The sequence below is a fragment of the Pocillopora damicornis genome, chromosome 6 (genome assembly GCF_964200805.1).
Source record: "Pocillopora damicornis chromosome 6, jaPocDami1.2, whole genome shotgun sequence".
Taxonomy (NCBI): Eukaryota; Metazoa; Cnidaria; class Anthozoa; order Scleractinia; family Pocilloporidae; genus Pocillopora; species Pocillopora damicornis.
In genome coordinates, this window is record NC_142675.1 from 3,488,287 (window position 1) to 3,511,337 (window position 23,051).

General features: G+C 37.7%; 1 protein-coding gene across 7 annotated transcripts in view; it reads right to left on the reverse strand.

Moving 5' to 3' along the window:
• LOC113685519 (elongation factor G, mitochondrial) overlaps positions 1-23,051 on the reverse strand; it is a 119,543-nt gene that overhangs the window by 47,662 nt on the left and 48,830 nt on the right. For 2 of the 7 annotated variants that reach the window (XM_089210280.1, XM_089210275.1), the window contains exons 1-3: positions 12,172-12,300; positions 9,609-9,683; positions 8,918-8,968 (exon numbers count right to left, since the gene is read on the reverse strand). In XM_089210280.1, coding sequence (XP_089066406.1) covers positions 8,918-8,968; positions 9,609-9,633 — 76 coding nt within the window. In that variant the 5' untranslated portion in view covers positions 9,634-9,683; positions 12,172-12,300. Of the gene's footprint in view, positions 1-8,917; positions 8,969-9,608; positions 9,684-12,171; positions 12,301-13,536; positions 13,570-13,978; positions 14,129-23,051 lie in introns of those variants that run through there. The other 5 variants (XM_089210277.1, XM_089210276.1, XM_089210279.1 and 2 more) reach the window with 4 other exon arrangements.

Sequence of the window (23,051 nt, forward strand, 5' to 3'; positions counted from 1 at the left end):
TTCTAGATAAAATAAATGACAAGTTAACATATACAGGAAACCTCAAACTGTCAACCGCCATCTTGTTGTTGGTTGAGGTTGGGCCGTTAGTCTGTTCACGTGAACTAAATCTCAGTGGAATGTTCCTCGTTCTACTTGCTCCATATTTTTAACCTATTCTTGAGTGAAATGTTTGAATTATGTAGGATGTAGACGCGTTTGAAGATCAAAAAGTAACTACAAAACATGTTTCAAGACTCGTAACAAAGGACGTGGATAATAACGTTTCATTATAAGGGTGCAAGGTCTCATATTTGCAGGTGATAGAGCTTATGGCAAAAACAATACCTAATGGGTGTCATATTTTACTTACACTTTAAGCTGAAGCGTCTCTAAGTTATCCTTCCCTATCCTACCCTAACCAATGGTTTCCGTGAAAGGCCTTAAGCACCGAAATTACTCTATAAAACTATGCAGTAAAAATCGAATTAACTGAGAAGTGACGTGGACTTTGACTCTAGCATGTTTGCGTTATACGCCAGGAAAAAAACTACTTTCGAAATTCTGATTTTAACCTACAGTAATATTGAGCTTACAAAAAGCAATAAGCTTGCTGAGTTAAAAGAACTGCACGGGAAGCTGTGACAAGTATTACTGACGCTGTGCGTTTCTTTATGTGCAATTCGTAAATGTCCCCACATAATTATTTTACGATGGTTTGTTAAAAGCATTCTTCTTACCTTAACCTTTGAGTCCCTCTTCTGATATAGACACGATGTGCCACTCAACGCTTGAAGTCGTTTCGACCAACAGCTTTTGGAAAAAACTGATGAGTTCAATTCAATAAAATGAAACCCCTCAGTTTCGATTCTCCATCAAATACCTCAAGTTGAAAGTTGTTCTTCAAATCATCTGTCTCATACCCGTGCCTCTGGCCCCAAAACTCATTTATTTTCTACATGTCAACAAGTCAATTGCTCTTAACGAATTTTAAAGTCGCTGCATTTAGTTCGTGCCCGTCGATCTAGTGTTGCTTTGCAATGATGCGATGCTTCGAGAATTAGGGGGCGTCGTCTGTCAGATCAAGCGATCATGTATACAGACAACCTTACGTCAATCACATCACACTAAAGAATCAAAAGCACTCATCCGGATGACTGAGTGCAACACAACAATGAAATGGCTGTTGTAAAATGCAAATGTTACGACAAAGTTCCAAAATACTGCAATCCCTCGGTCTTTCACAGCCAAGATCTCATCAGTAATATTCCTTTCTGTCTATTTTAAGCGATAAATGTGAGTCAATGTAGAGTTCGTTTGGGTCTGTCGATTCTCGGAAAGAGCCAGGCGTGCATTGTTCAGCCCCAAAACAGGGAGATAGAGCGAAAGAATGAAAGTAATTACTTCAATGCTTGTTGAGGGACTCAATTTGTTCTTTTATGTGACGTACTAATTTAATGTGATCAACTACATGTTGGCGTAAATGTTTCTCTTATTTAAAGACTGAGGGGATTATAAGCTTACCTTTGCAATGAACCTCGTTACTCAGTGTTCACTGTTGCATCTTCGCGGAAAGAATAGTTTTCTAGATAAAACAAATGACAAGTTAACATGTACAGGGAGCCTCAAACCAAGTGTTTGTTGAGGTTGGGCCGTTAGTCTGTTCACGCGAACTAAATCGCAGTGAAATGTTCTTCGTTCTACTTGTTCCATATTTTAACCTATATTTGAGTGCAATGTTTGAATTTTGTAGGCTATATGTGCGTTTGAAGATCAAAAAGTAACAAGAAAAACGTCTCGAGAATCTGTACAAGGGACGTGGATGGTAACATTTCTTTTAAGGATGCAAGGTCTACCACTCGCAAGTGATGAAGTTCATGACAAACACGATGCCTGATTCGTGTCTTGTATTACTCACACTTTAAGCTGAAGTGTCCATAGCTACCCTTCGTTCGCAATGGTTTCAATGTAAGGCCTTAAGCACCAAAATTGCTTTGTTAAATTATGCAGTAAACATCGAATTAACCGAAAAGTGACAAAGACTTTGACTCAAGCATGTTTGCGTTATAAGTCAGACTACTTTCGAAATTCAGATTTTACCCACGGTAACATTTAGCTTACACATACCAATAGGCTTGCTGAATTTAAAGAACTACATGGGAAGCTGTCACAAGGATTATTTACGCCGTGCGTTTCTTTATGTGCAATTCGTAAATGTCCCCACATAAGTATTTTACGATGGTTTGTTGAAAGCATTATTCTTACCTTTGGCTTTGGGCCTCTCTCCTGAAATAAACACGATGTGTCACTCAACGCTTGAAGTCGATTCGACCAACAGCTGTCGGAAAAAACTGATATGAGTTCAACTCAATCAAATAAAACCCCTCGGTTTCGATGCTCAATCAAATACCTCAAGTTGAAGGTTGTTCTTCAAATTGTCTGTCTCGTATCCGTGCTTCTGGCCCCAAAACTCGTTTTCTACACATGCTACGAATTTTAAAGACGCTGCATATAGTTCACGTCCGTAAATCTAGTGTTGATTTGCAATGATGCGATACTTCGAGAATTAGGGAGTCATCTGTCAGATCACGCGATCACAGACAATCATACGTCAATTACCTTATACCAAAGAATCATAATCACTCATCCGGATGACTGAGTCCAACAGAATAATGAAATGTCTGTTGTAAAATGCAAATACTACGACAGAGTTCCAAAACACTACAATCCCTGGGCCTTTCACTGCCAAGATCTCATTAGTAATATTCCTTACTGCCTGTTTTTAGTAATAAATAATCAATCGTGTAGAATATTTTCAGGGGAGATTTGTAGAATGCGAGAGACAGTGAACCCCACCGAAGAGGTTTACGTTAAAAAATTGTGGGCTTTTAATACCAAACAACGAGATCACGAGCTGATTAGGCGGAATGCGGCCTATTAAAAAAAAACTGGGAAATTCCCTTGTTGTCATTTATAGCTCCGCCACTAAAATTACATCAAATACGAGAACACGTAAAGAACACTTATTTGCTGAAGAAATTATTGTAACACGTGACAGATAACTGTATGAACACTAGCCCTCGTTTGGCGCGAAAATATGCGCGGATATTTGTCCGTAGACATTACCTGTTCCAAAATGCGAAGTTTTCAGAGAACGAAAATCGAGAAAAACTTTGAGCTTCGAGGAACAAATAATGTTCAAGGATAAATTTAAGAGCATATTTTTTCGCCAAATAGAGGCTATCGGTATTTATTACCCTTCAAATATTTGTAAAGCGTGGGAAACTAAATTGTTTACGATCAGCTACCATTTCCTGAGTGGGATGTTCAGTGTTCTTTAGAACGACTTTATCAACAAACAAACATGTCCATTCTTCTGTAACAACCACATAACAAGAAGATAGAAAAGAAGGATTTTTGCCCTTTTTCGAAAAATCCATGAAGTCTCTTAAATATTTTTTACATTACTCACTTCCTCCCATATGTCGTAGCTTATTCCAATATCTCACTTCACAGGAGTTAGCTGAGAAAGAGAGATAATGAACAATGTAAAAAACTTCAAGAGACTTCTGAATTGTTTGAGAATGGGCCAGAACCGGGGTTTTCTATCTACTAAACGCGCTCTTATCCTGAATTGAATTTTAAATAAAGACTTTTGGTCTCTCTAAAATAGTGGAAGTTAGGTTTGAAATAGAAATCATCATTCCGATAGATCATTGAATATTTCCCACCTGGGGAATATTTGGAGCTTATTAACTTCGTTTATTTAGCTATTTTGCTCAACTGGTACCAAACAAGGAAATTGATCGAGGACATTTTTTGTTAAAATATTTATCCTGAACTCAAATTTTTGCTCCGAGTGTTCGAGTTACACGTGAAAAGTTTACTGAGACAACTATCGGTTGAATCAGAAAACTTCAACCGCATACTGGAGTACTGAGCACATTTACAATTAATGTTAACAATTTACTGAGACAACTCTCGGTTAAATCAGAAAACTTTAACCACATGCTGAAGCACTGAGCACATTTAAAATTATTCTTCTGTGCGGTAGCGACGGGAAGAAACCAATATTGTGGCTACTGGAACAGACTTGTAAGGTAAGCTTTTGTAACTAAAGGTTCTAGTAAAGCGTAGACACTTTAACGCCGCAGAATTTGCAACTCATCCTGATATTTTGAAGGTAACCGGCTGTTTAACTATTGGGACAGCTTTGTACTTTTTTCTAGACCATAAAACGTTAATGTCAAGTGCAAAATTTTAAGTGAAACTTCAAACGTACCATTCATGAACAAATAGAAAAGCCTCGACTGTGATCTGTTCTGTTGTAAAGCACCGAGGAAGCGGCTAGAGCACGAAAGAATTGTAGGGAGAAACACGAGACCCAATGGAGTGTTTCTCCCCACTTCTTAACTGCTTTACAACAGAACAGAGCACAGTCAAGGCTTCCCTAGTTACTTTATCATAAAGAATCCGTTAAACTCCCCACGCCTTACTTTCAATTTTCAACACCAACTTTATTTCCAAAGTGAATAACAGTGTCGTCAACATACTCTATACTCTAATAAAGCACGCTGCAATGAGCCTATCAGAATCCTTATTAGAATGGTTCAAATAATCTCATTGGTTAAATAAGACTAAAGCTGTCAAATGTAGAGTAATCAATGTTACATTTGTCATCCAGTACCGAGGAAAAATTTGAGATTTCTCTTAAAGTCACACAGTTATTTTCAAGAAAATTCAATTGACGGAGAGAGAGCAGATACACAAATTTCAAATTGGGGATTTCACTGTTTTCTCGCACTTGAAGTAATTCGATGTTGGCCCAATCGCGAATCACCTTCTGGCAAAACAGGGATTTCCCAATCCCTGCTTTTCCAATGACAAGAATAGAGTTAACATTCTCCTGATCATCAATCATACCAAGAAATATTTCTCTGCAGTGCTTGACTGGAGTACCGCAGACTTTTCCGTAGTCCTCAAGCTATTTACTCCTTGAATAATATGTCTCGTCATTCCTGATCAGGACTTTTCTTCCATGTTGTATGAGAATATAAGTGAATATTTCGTCTGTTTTCGCGTTGGAAATCGTTTGAGAAGCGAGCAGCTTGGATTGGAACTCCGTTTGGCCTATAATGGAAGTCTGTAAAGCTGCAGTGTACGCACTTACCGCTAGAGGATTAAAAAAATAACTGTACTTAATAAATGATATGAACACGAAGATAGGAGTTAAACTACTTACATTTTTAATCCACACTCCTCAACTCTTTCGAGGACAAGCCGATATTAACACACAAGCTTTTAAGAGAATAAAAATCTTCAGCTCTGATCTTAATACTTCGTATCAAAGCAATCGCAACGATGAAATGCGTCGACAGTCACGCACTGTTTTTCAGATTTTTTTGTCAGACTTTAAATATTTTGAATGAAAGAGTATAGCAGCTATTTGTTGAAAGAAATGAAGAAAAGCCGTTCTTGTTGTTGCCTGTAATCAGTTGCGGGTAAAAAACGACTATATTTTGCCGTTAAATAAATATCGCCATCATAAGACAAACATCTCACTGAATTGGCGTAACATTGCAAACTCAAGAAAACTTTACACTAAAAGAATCGAAAATGGTTTTTCCATTCCGATAGATTATTTCCCCTACTGCCCTTAAAGAACCAATTTCGGAAACACCCTAGTTTGGGAAAGAAGGCCGCAGCGTGAAGAAATTTATCCGCGACTCAAATATTTCTCTCTCTTTCGCTTATTTAAATGCAACGCAGTTTTCTAGGATTACGTATCTCCAAAACAAAACGGGGAAAAATATCGGTGAAACAATGCTCTTTTTTCTCTTTTTCAAAGGATTAAGCCTGGCAATTTTCAATTGTGCATAGAAGCACAATAGATTCCGTCACATCGGTCATTGTTAAAACTGTCTTTGTTTTGATGCTTCTTTTCGACATAGAAAAAGTATGGCGGACAAAAACATTCACCAAAAAATAAATGTTTTTTTGCCAGCTTCAATTATGACAGGGTTTAGGGGATAAAACAAAGGATTATGTTGACAGAAATACCGGAGGTAGAGTATATTCGTTACATGAGGTCACACAACTTGGGTAATATTCACGGTGAAAATTTGCATATTTGAGCGGTCGAACGAAAAAAACTAAATATATTTTCACAAAAAAACTACACCACAATTATTAGGACATATTGGGCTACAAAATATGAAAGTTGGCGAGAAAAAGAACTTTGGGCGACTTGCCAAAATATTTCAAATTTAATTGATGGATGCTGAGATCCTCTCTTAAATGTATTATCTGTCTAAAAAAAATTGTGTTTGAAAAATGACAAAATCATATGGAACCGCCAGAGTCTCTCACCAGTAGCTGATGGAATTGACAGATGGGACTGTGAGAACCCACTTAAATCATTGGAGAATTTTTCACTTAACCCTTCAACTCCCATGAGTGACCAAGACAGAATTTTCCTTACAATTGCAATACAATATCAACCAGATAGTGATGAGAATAAAAAAAAATATCAATTTGGGGATAATTAGTTGATCCAATACTAAATTTTCTGAACTAACATTATAAAAACTGTATAGTTGACAGTAAGGAGAAGTACAAATTTGATCTGGGAGTTAAAGTGTTAGGAACTTTGATTGTCAAAATCTAATTAGTAAGTCTTCTAACTGTCTGCCATGCAATTCTTATGATGGACAATTCTTAAGACTAAAGAACTTGGTATTAGATCAACTAATAATCCCCTAATTGATAATTTTTCTTTATTCTCATCACTTGTTTGCTTGATGTTGTATTTACATTTGTTGTGAGATTGGCCCAGAAAATTTTCCCCCTTCTCTTAAGCTCTCATCCAATCAAATTTAAAACTTGAAATAATCAGGACTTGATGACTGGCATTTTCCAACACTAAATTTTACTTCGTTTCACTCTGAGTTCCCATTGGCTCCCTGTGATATTTTCCTTTGTTCTGATTGGTCATTATCATAACTCAAACAAAAAGAGCTCTGATTTGAGGAAAAAAAAAGAAATACTTAGACTGTACATGTACCTATCAGCTCCTGTCTTCTTGATGTACACTCATTGACTATTTCTTCAGGGATGACACCTTCTACCACTTTCTTATTTGAGAAAAAAAATACTCAGATTGTATATGTACCTATTAGCTCCTGTTTTCTTGATGTACACTCATTGCTCATTGATCATGTCTTCTGAGATGACACCTTCTACTACTTTGGACCTGTTAGGTAATAATTTAAATCAGCAATAGTTGTATAAAAATGAAAGAGCCAATTAAGATATTTCAGTTTAATTTTTTGGGAGATTTTTAGCTCAAGTTATGGCATCTTAATAATAGCTGGATCAGGGTTATTGAATTTCTAGTCTTGTGATTGGCTAAACAGTTAAATAAAAATAAAATGAAAGTCGCGAGAATGAATAGTCTTACCCATGATTTCCCTCAAAGTAATAAGCCTTCCAGCACACAAGGTCAATGACTCCTTTTACCTCAGATTCCAAACCAATTTGCAACTGGGTGAAGGCTGCAGTGTGTTGTAACTTTGTTCTGGGGAAAATAATTTTTCACTTTTTCTAATAGGAAGTTCCTTTGATATACATTGTGGAATAAAAATCAGCAATAAAAACGACTAATTTTTTCACCTCCCCAAGTCATTTCAAATATAAAAAAATTAGCATATAAATTTAATAGTTTAAAAAAAAAACAGATGAAAATGTAACAAACATCTTCTCAAATGTAGTGGATGATCTTTTCTGTTGTTCTTGTCAACTCTTGAAAATCTCGGTGTCAATCCAATCCATAGTCATAGGAATTCAATTGTGGCCTCACAGCTGACATGTTTAATGCCACACTGTTCAGGTCATTTGTTGCAAACATTTAGTTCTGTTTCTCATTTGTTATATCAATATAAATTTTTACCTCGTTCCTTCTTTAGGACCAGAATTTTAACTTTTTTATGACAAAAAAATTTTTCCACATTCTTTAATTCCCCCTATCATCCATCCTGTAGACCTTATCATTTCAATCATTCTCAGGGAATTTTTCAGAAAACCTAAGGGCTTCACCTGTTTTTCAAATTTTGGCCAGATATGATCTCCTCTCTGAAGAAATTTAGGTGTTGATGTAAAAATTTGCATTGATAATCAATTATCCAAAACTATTTTTAACAATAGCACAGTGCTTGGACTGTAGTCATTTTTCCAATGCAAATTCAAATTAGAAATAAGTGCCATAAGACATAAATGATCACACTACAATTGCAACTCAACAATTTTAGGAAAACTGATAACTCATCTGTAAAAAAGCTCGAAGAAGGAAAGGCACTTTTTTCCATTCAAAATCTAAATACTACACTACCTTAAGATACTGACAGTGCTAAATAAATTACTAACAGCTTGCTGTCCTAAGTTAAAACTACAAAACTGTTTAACCTTTTTTTTTAAATTTTTTCTTTCCTTTTTTTAACATAGTAATGCAAGGTAATGTAGTATTGTTATTGTGCCACAATAAAAAAAAACCCTTGAAAAATCAATGAGAAATTTTCCCTTTCACTCTCATAATTTGGTTTTTCAGCATCACATAAGTCCAAGCTTCAAAAGCCCTCTACCCCTAACTGGCAATCCCTCTCACATTTGAACCTTTGAAGATGGACTCATTAAAATTTCCACCTCACCGCAGGTGTACATGTATGCTGCTGACAAGAGCGTTTACTTTTCACACACATAAACATCATAACTATGTGTTCATCTGTTTTTGATGACAATTCAAACTGTAAATCCTTTATGATTACAGTAGGATACTCTGTAACAAAGCTGTGACAAGTTCAGAAAAGTACCTTCAGAAATGTATAAAGAACGGTAAGGAGAATATGCATCTTGATGTTAGGGAAAAAATGGTTGATAGACTCACCTGGTGTGTCAATAATGTTAATGTTTGTATCTTTCCAATCGACATATGTTGCTGCAGATTAAAACAACATACATATATACAGTTGTATCTTCTTGAAATATACAAAGAATATTATTTCATTTTGCAGATAATATTGAAACACCAAAATTTCTGCTGTATCTAAGACAGCATCTTCACTATGCCCTGTGGACACACTACAACAAACATATTACAAAAGATGTAGCAAGTGTTTCTATGGTAACCATATATACAATCTCAAAATTGTATATTCCAAACAGTTTTTTTTCTTGATTTACGATAACAAATCAAATGACCTTGAATTTAACTTTCTTGGGAGTTTTAAAAAGATTAAAAACAGATCTCTCTAGCCAGGCTCAAATTCAACTGTGGTTCATTACATATATATGAATATCTTACATTTGAAGTCACAATGATGAACACTATTTAAGCAGCAGTGAAACAGTGCCTGAAAAAAATTCACGCCTGCATATTTGAACCCATTACCCTGCAATTCAAGTGTAGTGCTCTACCAACTAAGCTACAGGGCTGTAACAAGCCAACTGGGAGCTAGTCAATTTGTTGGTTTGTAATAAACCTGTGAGTGATGAATAAACGACTGTGAATATATGAATGTCATACATTTGAACTGTGGTTTATTAAATGAATCATAGTACTGTTACTTAATACCAACCTGTATGGTTATTCCTCGCTGTCATTCCAGATCCATGGAATCCATAGTGGCTCCTACATTGTCCTTACCTTGCACCTGGTTAGAAAATAAGGATGAATACCAAACAACCGAATCAAATGCATGGATATATCAACACATCTTTCTTGAGCAAAGAATTTGTTTCTCATCAATAAGGTATAAAAAACCCTGACATATATTGAATTAAACCTTTAACTCCCAAGATCTGATGGTTAATTCCCTCCTCTCGCTGCCACATATTTCCCTGTAACCTAGTTATGAGAATTTGGTGTTAGATCAAGACAACAACCTGTACCTGATAAGTTTGAGAATTCTCTTTTTCTCTTTGCTGAATGAGGTATGGATATTATAGAGAGAAGTTACATGTTAATCACTCCTGGGAGTTCAAAGGTCAATGCTTGTGAGCTACAATAAGATTATGTATCTTGTATCTTCTCATTTGTTTGTCATAAGAAGTCTGATCATACTGGTGAGAGTGGTTCCCTGAAGGACTGTTGTTGTTAAAAGCAACTCAAGTTTTAACAATACCAGTGTGTTACAGTATGATCTAACAAACAAAAAGAATGCTATACTCCTACAGACTTCATTACTTTATAATACAACTTGTAATATTTTTAATGTAGAGCAAATCCTACAAGCAATACAGTAACTATCGTCAGAAAACTTACTTAAGCCCACTATAATTTATATCTTGGCTCACCACTGACACAAACTCACAGTTTTCTAAAAGTTCCTTGAATTAAACAATCTTCACAATAGCTCTCCCTCTCTGTATAGCATTCCAAGCAGTAATTCACTTCCAACAACAACAACTTCTACTACAGGACTGAGTCCTAATAGACATTCAAAAAGTATTCTAGAACATTCCGGAAACTTACAACACGATTATCTCAGTGGACAGGTACCGTAATTTCGGGTCGTTTACCCACACAGCCAATTACCCACACTGGTGGATAACCCGCACATTATGTTATTCAACTTTTTGGTGGCGAAAACGTGACATTAAAGTGATACATTTCAGTCTTTTAAAAGTTGTCTGATCTAACTTTCGAAAACTTGAAAGCATCTTTGTCGAGTTTAAAGGTCAAAGAAATTCAGACACGTTCACAATTCTGTGTCAATATTGGCATGTACTTTATTGATAAAATTATATGGTAAAACACTAGCGGTCCATGCCCAAATCTCAACGTTTCATACTTTAAAGAATGCAAAATTGTGGCCACATTTTGTGCGAGCAATCGTTCAGCGCCATGTTGATTTGTTGAAAGAAGGCTGGGTGAGTATTAAAACTTGAATTATAAAGTACTGTTGGTGATTTCAGAAAAAAAATCGATATCTCCGGTTAAAATGGGAAAATTCTCTTTAGCTCAAGCTATAGTGTTAAATGGAAATTTGTTACTGATGCACCAGATATCTTTGGATTATTTTTGTCACCATCAAGGTTTCGTTTTCACACGTGCCGATAGCAATTTGTTTGTCACGCAACTAATTATGCGTGAAATAAACTCAAGTTGGCATCATGTTTTTGTGCCGCTTTGTGGCACTCTTAATACAATAAAATTCATTTGAGAGGTGGAAACGCATGTTTGTGATAATTTTTTTTCAATTCAACTGCCAGTAGATTTTAAAATTGTGACATAACCCACACCTCCCTATTAACCGCAGAGGCACGCATTTAATGCAAAACCAGCAGATTACACGTGGGTAAATGGTCAGAAATTACGGTATTACATCATGACTGCATGACCTAATAAAATGTTCTGTTATGTTCCATGGAATGCTTCTACACATAACAAAACATTCTTACCAGAAAATGTCAAGATACTTATTTCTACAGTCACTATCCATAACAAGTGGAAGTCATAAAGTCATAATCATTTGACACAGGTGATGACTTCCACCAAGGTTGTCAAATGGTCAGTCACTACTGCCTTCAACAGTCCTTTCCAGGCCTACTCTAACCCAGACAATCAGACCATGTCATCAAATATTGTTACTGCAAGATGTCAAACTTGGTTACTTAGAAATACCTGATTATAGAAGTTGTGGTTAAAACTGAAACTAAATCAATCTGATTTTAACAAAGTTCCTTTATTTCAGAGATAAAGAACTCTGATCAACCTACAGATTGAAGTTTGATATCGCTTAACCTTTAAGTAAATTTTGATCCACAAAACACATTGAGAAGGAAAACCTACCTTAGAAACCTTAACTGGAAACCACATTGCAAAAATCATTATTTGTATAATCACTCAAAACCCATGGGAAATTGGCTTTGAACTGTTACAACATACAACAAAGTCCTTTAGCGAAAGATGTGTTTTTTGGTTTTATCAAGAGCATGGGACTGAAAAACAATTTAGAGTCCTCATCAGGAGTAGAACCTCAGACCTTCAGATTCCCACTTTGATGCTCTACCACTGAGTCAGAGAGACTCTGCTGTGAGCTAAATTATTACAAGGTCCACAAGTGAGATGCATCCAGCAAAGTAGGATTGCTAGAGTTGAAAGCATTTCTAAAGGCAAATCAAAGTCTATTATCTCACCTCATACATTTGACTGATCCTTCCAGTATAAAACAACAGTCTCTCTATGAGTGTGGTTTTTCCAGAGTCAATATGGGCAGAGATACCAATATTTCTGATTTTGACACATCCTTCCGTCAAAAAAAGGAGACACTGTTACAAATGTATACAGCCATGCCTATTGAACAAATTGACAGTGGTCTAGCATGGTCTGTATTCTTATCAACAATGATTATTCATTATCACAGTGGTCAACATTTCCTGCAGACTCATGCAGCCCAGCCAGGTGAGTAAGCAAAAAATTTTGAGCACTGTGATGACAAACATCACTGCCTACAAGATTACAGACCACACTAAGCCACTATCAATTTTTTTTTCCGTTGATGCAAGCAGTGTTGCCTGTGCTATTATCAACAACAAAAATTGGCCAATCAGATTGCAACATTACTGCTGATTGTGGAAAAAAATTTTAGAAAATACCCATGGCATCCAGTAATTAAAAATTCCCCACTTTCGGGGGCCTGTATTTATGAATGAACACTGAGGAAAAGTTTAAGTTTTCACAAATGAATGATAGTAGTAACTGGAAATATGGTAAAGTAACAAGATAACATCATTTATTGGGAAAAAAGGATAAGGCTGTCTTTAAAAGCTGCGCAGTTGAATATTTTCACAGAATTTCTGCTGAAAGATTACTCTTTAGAGTATCAAAGTTTGTATATTGCAGAGCACAAATTATCAGAGCTGGTGCATACTATAAAATTGCTAGGTGTTCAACAGCTCTAAAACATTTCTCACCTACCAATTTCATATTATCTAAGTAAACAATTGGAAAATTTGTCCACGAAAACACCACAATAATATTTGGAGTTGCTTGGCATTTCTAAACAATCATTAGGTTTGCATGGGAAATTTTGGGGAAATTTGGTGAAAATTTCTGACTGCCTGTCATTCTGAGCCTGCAGGAAAAATAAACCATTATAAGTTTAGAAAAGAAATCTGGAACCTTCAATGCTTGACCCTTTACCTCCCAAGATATGATTGTTTGTTCTCCCCACTGGCTACTTCACTTTTTCTTGTAAATTAGTTATAAGAATTTGGTGTTAGATCAAGATACCAGATAAGTTTGAGTATTCTCATTAACTGTTTGCTGGAGAATGGATGGATACTATTGGGAGAAGTGACATGTTAATCACTTTTGGGAGTCAGAGGGTTAATGAACAGCCTGTGAAAGTTACCACTGACTGTTGAACTCAAAGGAACATTTTCATTGACAGTTTTGAAAGACTGTTCCTTGTAAAACAATAAATAAATTATATACATTTTTAACATCGGAGAACATGCAGTCAAAAACTGTCTATCTCCCTGAGAAAGTTGAACACTCACCGCTACTCCAGAGGCAAAAAACCGAACCTTCACCTACGAAAAAAAAACATTTATTTGTGAAATTCAGGATAAATTACTAACCAAAGAGAAGTACAACAAATACAAATCAGATACAACGATACGAATACGAGCAACTTTTACTCCTTAATATGATATCGAACTCGATCTGGAGTCATTATTTCCCATATTAATTAAAATACGAGAATAATCAGTTTAAAATCAAATTACTGTTTTGATTTTTGATTCTCTCGTTGCATCGATCGTAAGACACTTCAATAACTTTCGCATTTAAACAAATCACAACCGATACGATAGTCCTAACTGTTTGAGAAAGATGTGCGATTATGTAAGCTTTTCACTTCTTCGTGACTTAGGATTCCCGTTGCGCAAGAATTAACAAAAACTTATATCACGGTCTAAACATCAAGGTTGGAAATCTTACATTACGAGCAAGAAGGCGAAGTTCAGATCGCTGGATCAAAAGTGTCGCTAAACCCTTCTCTCAAGCTAAAACATCCAAGTCCGTATACTTCATGGAATCCTTCAAAATAATTTCTACCAGGCGTACGTGAAGGGTTCCGCGCATGACCAGACAGTGACTACTGCTGCTGACCAGTTTTATGGGACAAGGAGGAAGCCGGCGAAAAACACATGCCACTATGCCATATCAAAATGTACATTTTAAACTTTACTGGAAACTACGATTTTACATACCCTAGCGTTCCCAAGATTAATTTTACCGTTCGTTAGCGAACGCTTGCGTTCACCTTTTTATGATGTGACTTTGCGCGCCGCCATTTTGAAAAACAGCTGAGTAACCAGGCCCAGCACCGGCAGAGTGCGCGGTTCACAAAATACTCCAGCTTTGGTGATTGACAGCCTACGTGTAGCCGTACCCTCCCAAGGTGAAACGGAAGCTGCCTCGCCTCCGTTTCACCTTGGCGGGGAGGGTACGGCTACACGTAGGCTGGGTCATCGATTGTAAAAAACAGAAAACTATAATTTGAATCAAGAATAATTTTACTTGTGATTCCTACGTGAACATATAGATCACCGAAAAATAGACTGAAAGTGACACTAAAGTGAACTTGTGGATGTACTATGCAGAGTATGATAAGAATGTACACTGGTGCCGGATTTAACTAAAATCTAATGATCCTCTACTCTCAAGTAAAGGATCTGAATTTTCTTTTTTTGGCTCTTTTCATCAAAGCGGTAAGCGGTAAGCGGTCAGATAACAAGCAATACGCTGTGGAAGTGAGGTGAGGTATTTTTTTTGAGAATTTGACGTATTTTTTTATTCCTTAGAGCGCTCGTAAATATGCCCGTACAAACTCTTATAATTCCGCCATGACCGTTATTGCGTAAGATGATCATCTCACAGCTGGAGCTTGGGCCGCCTGTGGTTACGCTAGAGGTTTGAATAACTCTGCTCGTTAAATATTTTATTATGCTACCTGACACTGGTCATGGAAATGGCTTATTTTGCGCGAAATTCCGCTCGAATCGTGATTCACACTTAGCCCTTTAATTTCCAAGATCTGATTGTTAATTCTCCCCTCTAGCTGCTACACAATTCCTCGTAAATTAGCTACGAAACTTTAGTGTAATATCAAGATGACAACTTCAACCTGATAATTTTGAGTATTCCCATGAACCCTTTGCTGAAAAACATATAGATATTATAGAGAGAAGTTACATGTCAGTCTTTTCTGGGAGTTTATTGGTTAAACCATCATTGTTTATGAGAGACTTATTTTATTGCACTAACTTGCATGTGCTTAGCCATGGCTAACCGCCGGACTTTAGGTTCAAGCATTGAGGCCCGTTGTTAGAGCTCGGTGATCACCTGGCCCAATAAGGTGTGATAATTTTGTAAATCAGAAGTACAATAAAACTGTCAGTTCTAGAACTTAAAAATGGACTGGCCCAGGCGCTAGAACCCGCCCCACCATTCTTAAAATTGGGCTTTTTCGAAAATAATTAAGTTTTTTTTTCTTGCAGGCCTTTTCGTGAACAGTATGAACCTTCGACATCTCCACCAAGGTGGCGATCAAGGTCTCGCAACGAACTCACACCGAGGTATATTAACTGTTATATTTTAACGAACCGAAAAAAGTTTTTTGAAAACTCAATTAACAACGCGTGATGTAGCCTTAACACTATCACTTTCTTTGTTTTTGCAGCCTCCTCGAAAAATCAGAGCGATCGCCCTCTCGAAGGCGACGATCAAGATCACCAAAAACAACGACGACGACCAGGTAGATTAATTGCTATAAGCGGAACACTATTAAAATGCCATAATAAAGAACTTATTTTTTGCTACTCATGACAACGGTTTTCTGTCAAAATTCACTCTAGCATGTATTCTTTCTCAAGGGAACAGGAAGTGTTTTTTTTTTAAATTTTATTTTATTTTTTATTTATTTATTTTTTTTTTATCGTCGTCATGAAGGAGGGCGGATGTGTGATTCCGAGCTCCCGAGTTGTTGGACTTGTACTCCTCTTGTGTCTTGTTCATACCTCGAGGAAAGGTAAACATGACTACTCTTTTACAAATGAGTACTTTGGTCTACGTTTCCCGCACTCTACGTCGGTTAAAGTGGCAAACTGGGATTCGAGACTCTGCATAATAGAAAATACAAAATGGCGGGCACACGTGCATGTCACTATTAGAGTGAAACGAGCAAACGTTACTACAGCCTATTATGCCAATTCAACCTCGACCTTTAGACCTGTTATACAACTGCTACATGATGTTGAACTTAACCCTGGACCAGCAAACAGCTCTATTAGAAACAAGTCTGAAAAGTCAAATGGCAATGTGAAGATTGCACATCTTAACGTTCGCTCGCTTAAATGCCGTGAGCATTTCGTTCTTGTAAAGGAAACGGTACTGGAAAATAAGTTTGACATATTTACCGTATCCGAAACATGGCTCAACAGTTCAGTTACGGATTTGGAAATAGAAATTCCTGGCTATGTTATCTACCGTATCGACCGACAAGCGAAGATTGGCGGTGGAGTATGTGCTTATGTCTCACGAAATTACAGGACGGAGTACTTGAGCGATATATCTCTTATCACGGCCTCTGGCTTTCACCAACTGTGGCTAAAAATCCACGTCAGGAACATGAAGTCTTTCATTGTCTGTACAACCTATAGACCACCGGACGCATCGTTATCTTGTTTCGACTCAGATCTCACAGAGAACTTTATTTATGCCTCGTCGTTCAATGTTCCAATTTATCTATTGGGAGATTTGAACTGCAGACTTGAGAATAGCAACGATCCTGGAGCTAATGTCCTTGTTAATTTCTGCCGTTCCTATAACTTGTCAATACTGATCAACACGCCAACACGAGTTACAGAGACTTCGAAATCAATTCTAGATGTTATCCTTGCATCGGACACAAGACAAGTTCAAACACAGGCGGCCCAAGCTCCAGCTGTGAGATGATCATCTTGCGCAATAACAGTCATGACGGAATTATAAGAGTTTGTATGGGCATATTTACGACCGCTCTAAGGAATAAAAAATACGTCAAATTCTCAAAAAAAAAAGACCTCACCTTACTTCCACAGTGTGTCGCTTGTTATCTGACCGCTTACTTTGATGAAAAGAGCCCATTTAAGCGAGTTGTTTATTTCGAGGTTTTCAACGTACATAAGAAAAGCCCAAGGCTGAACACTCCATTTCCGAACGCCTGAGCCGAGAAGCGAAAAATCCAAGCTCAAAATGACCGGGCGGCCACAAATCCAACGCAGAATCCAAGCACATACACTGTAGTTTCATTTCAGTTCACTACAAACTCAATCTTTCCCGTGCAACCGACGCTAAGCCGCAGTTTGCTTCAAAAATTTCCAGTTTAGAGGTTTCTAACAGCCCGCGGCCACATCAACCTTGACACACGACCGTTGAAAACCAGCTCGGTAACCCTACCTCCTTTTTGAACTGAGCCTCGCCGTGGACCATACCGTCAGTTATCGTCTATAAATTGTTTTAGAACCACGGGTCCCCTCAGTAGAAATCGATCAAGAGGCTATTGTTTCGATCGGCCAATCGGCCAATGATTATTTTTGGAGTCAGAGGAAAACCTTGGAAGGATTTGTTCCAGTATTCAATTTAGCTCTATCTGGACATACTTAGTTTAATGTTGCTAACAAGACAACTGTTATTTCGTTTCGTCCGCACGGATATCCAGCAACAATACTTACCACGATTTCCATTTCAGATACGAGTTCGAATTGATTACGTCCCTGCTGCAACCGTGGAATAGACTATTTTTTACCGAGGACATTTTTTCTTTTTGAAATTGAAAGGAAATTATCGAGATTTACGAGATCAGCTGTGCGGTTTGCAACTATGCCTGTAAATTATTTTGAATTTGTAAACATTTCCGGAGGCGAATTCGATTGGCCGATCGAAACAAAAGCCTCTTGATCGATTTCTACTGAGGGGACCCGTGGTTCTAAAACAATTTATTGACGATAACTGACGGTATGGTCCCCGGCAAAGCTCAGTTTGAAAAGGAGGTAGGGTTACCGAGCTGGTTTTCAACGGTCGTGTGTCAAGGTTGATGTGGCCGCGGGCTGTTAGAAACCTCTAAACTGGAAATTTTTGAAGCAAACTGCGACTTAGTGTCGGTTGCACGGGGAAGATTAAGTTTTTAGTGAATTGGAATGAAACTACAGTATATGTGCTTGGATTCTGCGTTGGATTTGTGGGCGCCCGGTCATTTTGAGCTTGGATTTTTCGCTTCTCGGAACAGGCGTTCGGAAATGGAGTGTTCAGCCTTGGGCTTTTCTTATGAACGTTGAAAACCTCGAAATGGACAACTCGCTAAAATGCGTTCTTTTCATCAAAGTAAGCGGTCATATAACAAGTGATACACTGTGAAAGTAAGGTGAGGTATTTTTTTAGAGAATTTGACGTATTATTTTATACCTTAGAGCGGTCGTAAATATTCCCATACAAACTCTTATAATTCCGCCATGACTGTTATTGCGCAAGATGATCATCTCACAACTGGAGCTTGGGCCGCCTGTGGTTCAAACGGCTACGGTTATGGAAAGCTCGATTAGCGACCATGACTTGGTTTATGTCACCTTAAAATTGAAGAAAGCGCGCGCCAAACCCGTCTATATTACAACCAGAAGTTTTAAACACTACAGTCCTGTTGATTTTAGCAACGACGTATCACTGGCACCGTGGTCCATAGTTGATGTTTTCGACGATGTCGAGGACAAACTTTATGCACTTGATTCGCTATTTACTGAGATACTCGACCGCCATGCCCCAGTTAAAACCTTCAAAGCACGCTGTAAACCAAATCCATGCGTAACAGACAACATCCGGGGATTGATGAAGACCAGGGATGATTGGCGTAAGAAAGCAAAGAAAACAAATGATCCGCTATCTTGGACTGCCTACAGATATTTCAGACAGGAAGTAAAGAGGGAAATCAGAATTGCTGAACAGGAATTTGTGGCCCAACAAATCCAGAGGAATCCAAATAACACCAATAATATCTGGAAAGCAATTCGCCAGTGCATCCCCTGCAAATCTACATCTCAGCGAACATACAGTAAGAGCGACAAAGCTGTTACAGACGAATTTAATCAGTTTTTCGTATCTGTTGGTCAGAGCACTGTTGACAAAATTACGTCCCTGGCTAATGAATGCAACCTAACACTAAATCAGAATTATTTTGTACCGAGACAATACGCTCTCTCTGACCAGTTCACACTGAGTACCATTGATTATAAACAAATAGAACGTATAATAGCAGCGATGCCTTCAAACAAGGCCCCAGGGATAGACAAAATCCCGATTCGTGTCATCAAGGATTGTCTTAATCCAATTGTTCACCCAATAACGTCTATTGTTAATGCATCCTTTCAAAACTGTGTTTTTCCATCAAAATGGAAGACAGCTGTGGTTACACCAATCCCAAAAGAGGGCGACCAGGAACAGGCAAACAATAATAGACCTATCTCACTTACACCAGTCTTATCAAAGGTTTGCGAAAGGGTAGTACATAATCAGCTCACCTCGTATCTGCAATCGAATGACACCCTATCAAAGAGCCAAAGCGGTAACAAGAGATGGCATTCGTGTGAAACGTCTGTGATTGAAACAACTGACACAATTCTTAACGCGATTGACAAAAAGAAGTTAACGGCAGTTGTTCTATTAGATATGAGCAAAGCTTTCGATAGCGTCAATCACGACACGTTAATTTTAAAATTGCAAGATGTCGGAATCTCCAGAGACGCTCTCCAATGGTTTCGTAGTTACCTAAGCAACAGGACACAAGTAGTACGAATCCATTCAACGCTATCTGAGCCTTTGTCCGTGACCAACGGCGTCCCTCAAGGAAGTATCTTAGGCCCACTACTATTTAGCATATATACGAACGATCTTCCATCGATCCCACAGAAATGCAGCACTCAGAGTTATGTAGATGATACGAAACTCATCACTTCCTTCGAACTTAAAGACAACCTGGATGCAATTGCTGATTTGGAAGACGACTTGTTTAAAATAGGAGAATGGTGTTCCAACAACCAATTGTTACTTAACCCTGGCAAAACCAAGCTGATGATATTTGGCAGCAGGCAGATGCGTGCAAAATTGCAATTTCGCTCCCTTTCCATTATGGATGAGGACATCGTCCCCGCAGACACCGCCAAAGACCTTGGTATGATTTTGGATTCTAATTTAACTTACGATGAACACATAATTAAGACCGCTTCCTCGTGCATGTCCCGCCTCGGCCAAATAAACCGTGTCAAGCATGTTTTCGACAAACGTACACTTTTGATGATTATTAATTCCTTAGTTTTCAGCAGGTTATTTTATTGTTCCAATGTTTGGTCAAATACCTCAAAATGTAATGTTGACAAGTTACAGGCGGTGCAGAACTTCGCATGCCGCATTGTTAGCGGTGCGCGTAAATTTGACCACGTTACACCAATTCGCAAGGAACTAAATTGGCTTTCAGTTCAAAGCCAGCTTTACTACCGGAACGCTACTACGGCCTTCAGATGCATGACTGGTCAGGCTCCAGATTACCTCTCATCAAAATTCATAAAGCGAGCCGAGGTTAGTCGACGTAGCACCAGAAATTCGCAGCTTTTGCAAATTCCATTCTTTAGAACAGCTAGCGGTCAGAGAACATTTTTCTATAGAACTGTAAACTTATGGAACTCTTTGGATAATTCCTTAAAACTGTGCAACTCCGTTAAGGTTTTTAAAAAACGTTTAAGGACCAAATTACTCACAGAGTTGTAATTTTATATATTTGTATGCTTTCATTTTTCTTTTAGAACTTTCAGATTTTAAAACATCTTTAATTGTAAATAGGATTTTTAATTTTTAATTGTAATAGGATTATTTTTATAACATTGTCTTTGAAAAGCCCCCTTGGGGAAAGTCAATAAAGTATGTTATGTTATGTTATGTTAAGTGAAGAGGAGAGCAAAAGGCGAGAAGCCGTAATGCGAGAGTTTGTCGGAGAATATGGAAAAGGTGTACGACAGGAAAACGTTCGCTCAAAGACGAAAGAGTTGACTTGCACACTTCCATAGCGGCCTTCAGCATGCGTCCCTCTGTCATCACAGCCTCATCGGAAGACTGCCAAGACGTAACAACAGCCTGCCAAATAAAAGATGCTAATGTCGTACTGCAGGGTAGAACTGTGCGGGTGCAAACTGTTTACCGCAATAAGGATATCGTTGCTTTGAGATTTCACCTTTCTGGCTGGCTATTCTCTTACAAGACGTTCAATTAGAAGTAGATGGAGGCAATTTTTTACGAAAGAAAGTACAATTTCAGTGGCTGAACGGCGATGTCTGTGATCGGAGCTCACCCAATTTCATTCTAACCCAAGTTTTGGGATTCACTGCCGAGGGTTCAAGCATCACTCTAACTTCTGAGGAGGACAATAGGCTCTGCAGGCTTGCTAATGGTGACCCTAATGACGAAGATGTTGGAGATGATGAGGATCAAACTCCAGAGGATCAGAGAGCAGCTAGGGAGAGTGAAAGGGAAGTGTCGCTTCCAAGATTAGCAGGAGTGAGCTTATCAAGGCGACGGACTACACTTTTCCAATTATGATAAACTTTGAACAAAGTTATATATGGATATTTGTGGGAGCCAGGAAAGGTCTATTTATAGGTCGAATGTTCGGCATTTAAACGTAAACCGCTTTCTTTGATATTTGGCATTTGGAAGAACAAATTTAAAATTTCATGAGGCATCATATCTCGGTGCGACAAAGATAAGATATTACCAGGTCAAAAAAGAAATAGCGGCGGGCCATCTGAAACCTCATAAAATCATTGCTCTGAAGGATTCATAGCCGACGTAATGCGACATGACTTGGCTAAGCTTTCAAAGAAAAAAGGAAGTATAGAAAATAGAATCTGTTATTCTTCAAAAATTACCGTGTAAATGAAGATCTTTCGCGATTCTTCGAATGTTTAAGTATAGTTAAATTGGTTTAACACCGTTTTATGCGCAATCTCGTCGAACATCATCACCAATTACATCTAGGAAAACAAGCTTTTCTGTCCGCGATTTACTCGGGGTGTCATTAAAATTATATTCCAGTTTAAATTTTTGCCTCAATACCACGGTTTTTGTTTAAAAGGAAAGTTTTAAAAGTAATTTGAGATGATAGGGAAATATTTTCGAGCTGTTTTCTTGCAGTTCTAAGTCAATTTTATATTTTTAAAAATTGGCCATCTTTTCCCAGTCGGAACAATGTTATGCTGCGCTAAAAAAACTTTTTAGTCTAACAGTTATTTACAAATTTAAAATGATACGCAAAGATTTGAACTATTAGTTCTTTGTTACTTTTAAATTACTTGAAGAACCTCGAGGAACCTGTATGAAAGAAATGCGGCCTCGCCTCTTCAGAGTTGCTAAAAAGATGTGGAATGAATGGACATTGGACTTAAGAGACGGACAGTTATGGAAGTCATTCCTAGAAAACGCAATGCTAAAATTAGGGGCAAACCAGAAACTAAAATCTGGAATCTTTTTTGTTTTGCAATCCGCAATCTGCAACGGTAGAATCCGGAATCCAGCACCTGGAATCCGGAATCCACAGCGTGGAATCCAGAATCTAATACTGTCCTGGATTACCTTACATGGGGCGAACAACAGACTCCAATAATAAAAATTTAAGGACTATTTTTGAACTGCTCAAACCTCCAGATAATTATTAATTTTGGTGTTGAGAATGTTCACAAGATAATTTAATGTAAATTGTCGCGGCTACGACATCATTTTTCATTTTTCCGGGCAATCGTTCTTGTACCTACTCCACCCCGCTGTATTGTGACAAAGCTTTATCAGACTTCATCAGATAATTTGGCCTATAATTATCAAAGTTACCAGCAATAGAGGTTAATTTAATAAAATTTTGTTTATAAGAGATTCTGCCTCTTATCTAATGAATTCTGAAATTGCGATTCTTTTAACAAGATCTGCAATTAAACATTCT